This window comes from Frankliniella occidentalis, unplaced genomic scaffold (genome assembly GCF_000697945.3).
Source record: "Frankliniella occidentalis isolate FOCC.00 unplaced genomic scaffold, Focc_3.1 Scaffold127, whole genome shotgun sequence".
NCBI lineage: Eukaryota > Metazoa > Arthropoda > Insecta > Thysanoptera > Thripidae > Frankliniella > Frankliniella occidentalis.
In genome coordinates, this window is record NW_026267254.1 from 59,375 (window position 1) to 64,234 (window position 4,860).

General features: G+C 51.6%; 1 protein-coding gene across 1 annotated transcript in view; it reads right to left on the reverse strand.

Annotated features, from left to right (window-relative positions):
• Positions 1-1,665: 1,665 nt before the first annotated feature.
• The window catches only part of LOC113211277 (noggin-2-like), an 8,993-nt gene continuing 5,798 nt past the window's right edge, over positions 1,666-4,860 (reverse strand). Inside the window, exons 2-3 of the mRNA XM_026429601.2 lie at positions 3,390-3,662; positions 1,666-3,108 (exon numbers count right to left, since the gene is read on the reverse strand). Of these exons, the coding sequence (XP_026285386.1) occupies positions 2,497-3,108; positions 3,390-3,659 (882 nt within the window). The 5' untranslated portion in view covers positions 3,660-3,662 and the 3' untranslated portion in view covers positions 1,666-2,496. The remainder of the gene's footprint in view (positions 3,109-3,389; positions 3,663-4,860) is intronic.

Below are 4,860 nucleotides of genomic sequence, written 5' to 3' on the forward strand. Positions count from 1 at the left end.
GCTCGCTGGCTCACGATCCCCTTTATGGCCCCGTGCGAGTAGGCATTAGGCAACCCTCCCACACGCGTGCATGCGGTAGTACAACTACGAAAGTGCGCGGCGCGGCATAAATCAGCTACTTAGTACAAGTATTACTTACCACAGAACACTCTTCTTTGTGGACTAAGGCACGCACAAACTTATACAGGGTGGGTGATCCGCGCCGTGTTTTTTTTCTGCTTACGTATACTGTACCGCATTCATGCGTGCGGACGCGTTGCATACTCCCACGGGGCCGCAAGGCGCCCTTGGCGAGCGACGATAGGCAAGCCCACCCGCACGCATGAATACGGTACAGTATAAGCAGAAAAAAACTACCCACCCTGTATGTGTGTACTATGGCAAGTTACGCATTTATATGTGTGCTTACAAGTACACTCTTCCTTGTGTGTCTTAAGTATACAGTTCGGTATGCTGTGTGTTACTTGGGTCCGTAAGGCGCCATCATCGTTAGAGACAATCACGACGCAATTTAAAACACGCCATGTCAATGGGTGGAGATAGACTGACCAAAACAATTTAATTTATTTGAACCAACGACGGACTTTAACGACAAAATTTATGCTGGCCCAAACTTCTGTTATTTTGATGAAAGAACTATTACTCCGAATAAGCATTATCCCAGAGTTGTTGTACCTTCCCGTGAATGATGCGATTTTTAGTCAGAAATGCCAATTAATACCCTGAGCCCTTGCCCTTGGGTACTGACGATCTCCCTTATAATAAATTACTATATTGATTATTGATTTTGAAGTCAATGACGTGTTTTGATGTCCGTTTGACGTCATGGAGTCAATATACTTTTTTCTAACTCGCCGGAGTGTTTGAGTCACCCTGTACCCTGTAGAGTTGTCGGGGTAATCATACCTCTCTGATTTCGGCTTTGCGAGTATTTTATGGAGCCCCACGTGACAAAAAGCACCTTTAAATTCGCCACATCCAGAAAATCCAATTCTGGGATCAAGCGTAATTTACTTGAATTGAGTGCAATGATCTTGCTGACAGCAAGTACAATTTGTACTGTTGTGTATCTAAGTTGGCACCACTCAGTGTTCATCACTTGTTATTGTCTTGATATACACCTGTCGGTCTGCGAATAAACCAGTCTTCAAAGTTAACCACTCGTGGACCATCTCTTACCCTTCCACCCTCGAGTACACCAGTACACCACATGTACTTGAGGCGTGGGCTTGGGCCCAAATCCACCCCAATTTGTTCTTAAAAATCGCCCTCTTTGCGCTTTACTGAAACGAAATGATCTTGGTTGAAGGCCAAATTGAGATTGGAATTATCGTCACATGAAATTTTCAAGAACAGGCTTCTCTGGGTGCATACAAGTAGTGGTTGTGCCCTATCCATCTCGCTCTCACTTACTGACAGTCAATTTCAAATCAATTGATGACTTCGAACGAACGCTGAAATGCAGAGACCCCTGCGCTCTGAACATAGTGAAATGTGTCCGCTGAGCCAAGCGGCCAACGAGTTCGGTCTTAACAGACAAAAACAAAGAAGTGTACTTTTCGATTGCAGATTGGACAGTGCCTGGCCTTGGACAAAGAACAATCCTTCAACGCTCCGTCTAAGCGTAAAATTAAGCTCTAACAATTTGAGACAGAAGAATCAAAATGACAATTTTTTGGAGTATTTATTTGTTGAATAAATATCTAAAACGTAAGACCTAGCGAGTCAATCACAGGAATCTTCTTTATTACAGACCTATTAAAATTTATAAGCAAAACGACAGTCATAATTGTCTTAAAAAAATCTTGCTCTTGGACTGTAGCATTGTTGCATTATACGACATTTATTTTATCCCTCTGTATATTGCCTGCATGGTCTACTTTCCGGAATATGGTATGGCTATGGCATTGCACATATCAAGGATTATTAAACACAAAAACTTTGTTAGAAACGATCTATATCGCCATTGTTAAATTAACTATTCTACAAGTCTTTACTCCCTATCCTGAACTAGTAGATACGAATTTTAAAAATCTAAGTATCACGAAGTGCCACAGCGCGCTTTGCTCAAGCAACTGCACAATACATATACAAAAACACACAATAACAAACAAGGTATATACTCATACAGTATACAATTTAAAAAAACTAGAACAGTCTTCTCTGCTAAATATCTAAAACAGAATGACTATAATAAATAAAAGTTAGCACTCGCTTTTCTGCGCTCTCGGCGATTACAGAAGATTTTATCTAATTTCACAGACGCGTATCCTCGTAAGCAAGCTGAAAATAGACTTCGGGTAATGCATAATATCCCATTTGTAAAGAAAGCGATAACCATTTCGCATAATTTTCAGTCGAAATACTTAAGAGAAAATATATGTAATACTTTGATGACACTTAACTACGCCTTATACGAGGTTGTTTAATCACGTTCGAGGTCTTCATCAACATATCCATATCGAATGTGGATAATATACACTCTGCGTCGCTGCACTACACGGAGCAGACGCAGTCCTCGGGCACCGAGTACGGCACCTTGATCCAGGTGCAGCGGTACTTGCTCCGTTTCTGTCTGCCGTCCATCTTCGAGGGCGGCTTCTCGGGCGGCGCGGACCAGATGGCGTTGAAGCTGGTGGCCTGGGAGAGCTTGCGCAGCCGGCAGTGCCAGCGCAGGATGTGCAGGGTGCGCGTGAGGCCGGGCACGCACTTCATGCCGGGCGGCCAGGAGCACGACAGCGTGCTCGTCGCGTTGGCCCTGCGCGGCGCGCCGTCGACGGCGTCCTCGTCCTCGTCGTCCTCGTCCTCGCGCAGCACGCCGCTGACGCCACCGCGCCGGCTGGTCGTCATGTTGTCCTCGTCCTGCTCGTCGCCGCTGGGCTCCACGCCGCACTCGCCGCGACGCAGCCAGCGCGGCCAGAAGTACGGGCCCAGGTCGGCCCACACGAAGCGCACGGGGCAGGTGGCGCGCCGCACCAGCCACGCCTTGACCAGCGCGCGCGCCTCAGAGGTCAGCCCCGCGGGCAGGCGCAGGTCCGGCGGCGACTCCTCGCCGTCCACCAGGTCGCGGAGGGCGCGCACCGCGGCCCGCTCCTCGACGGGGTACTCCTGGGGGAAGAGAGGCAGAAGAACGTTAGTTGTGGACGTCAAAGGGGTTGTGACCCAGGCTAATGGCTAACGTAGTAGATGTACTCGTATGCACGAGTTGGCTGATTGGTAAAGCTAACATTCATCACATCTTCCATTGCTGCGCCGTACGAATAGGCAACCAGCCCGCACGCCTGCATGCGGCACAGTATAACTGCGAATGCGGGCGCGGGGCTTATCAAGCCACTTGGTACAAGATGAGTCTCAGAAGTGTGACACGAGTGTTACGAGATTCTACCCACCTGACTGCCGGCCGCCCGGGACCACCGCATCCAACCCGGCTGGTAGTCCTCGCCCAGGATGTTGAGCAGCGTGTCCTCGCGGAGGTCCTTGCGCCGCGGCCGCAGCTGCGACCGCCGGGGGTTGGCCCACATCTTGAGGGGCAGCAGCTGCTGCAGCGGCCGGTCCGGCGGCCCGCCGACCAGCCCCGTGCCGTCGGGGACGTGCTCCAGGCGCGCGCACCGCGTCAGCAGGGGCGCCAGCGCCAGCAGGACCAGCAGCCTCATCTCCATGTTCTGTAAAAGAGCAAGCTGCGTTATGGAGGTGGGTGGCACACAGGTCCGCCCGACGTCGACATGCATAACTCAAACGAAATCGCGGCTTTCCCTGCCAGGAGCTACAGAACAGACAGAAGCTATCCTCCCCGCAGCCCGGCGCGGCGCTGTTTGGGTGTCCAGAGGTCCAGACCATAGGCCCGGGAGGCCGGGGCGCATTGCTCTCCCGCGCGTCTCTTTACAGCATCGTAAATAAGAGCGACGACACCTGCCCCAACACCCCCCGCATTTTTATTTCTCATCCTTTTTTTTCTCCTCTTTCCCAGTCTCCCACCAACGACACATACACAGCCAGCCACATTCACATTCTCCCTTCTCTCTCTCTCTCTCTCTCTCTCTCTCTCTCTCTCTCTCTCTCTGTCACACACACACAACAGCCGTCTGTCGCAGTGATGCCTTCGCAAGCGGCACGGCGATGATACCTCTTTCTTATTTCCTTTTATTTTGCGCGCCGCATCGCATCGACCAGGGCGCGGGGCAGCGCGGGGCGCAGGGGAGAGGGATCGCCCGGGCCGGCGCGGCCCTTCTCGCGCCGTGACTCTGACAGCTGGACAAGCAGGCCGACTGGCCGGTGAGGCAGGCAGGGCGGGCAGGGCGCGGCGTGGACAGAACGGGGAGGCGCCAAGCGAGGCTCTTTTCGGCAGCCCCCTTTGTTGTTGTCGTCGTCGCTGTAGCCCGTGTTCCCAGCCTTGTTAAAACGTGTCGGCCACAAAAACACCAAATCCACACGCGTCACACCGTGTTCGTGTCGGCCGCGCGTCCCACACTCTCCCCCGGTGTATGTCAAACACCGGCGTGATTGCCAGTTTATTGGTGTAGCGAGCGGCTTCACAACCGGCCTCACCACCTCAAAACGTTGGCCCGCACACTGCTGGAAAGCAACGTTTGAAAGTGAGCAGCGCATCGGTTCAAAGGGAACGGGCGGTAATAATTGGTCGGACTGGACGGAATAAGATTAGACAGCCAATCCAAGTTTGTGACCATCGCACACTACTTGCAGACACATATTGCAGTATGTCCAAAGTTACACTCCTAGTATGCACACACTCAGAATTCCCGTGTACTGCACATTTAGTTTCCGTGCGGTCGCTCGTTGGTTGTCTGACCCCTTCACGCTGCCGTCACGTATCAACCGCAGGTGTGAAAAAGCACCCGCGCC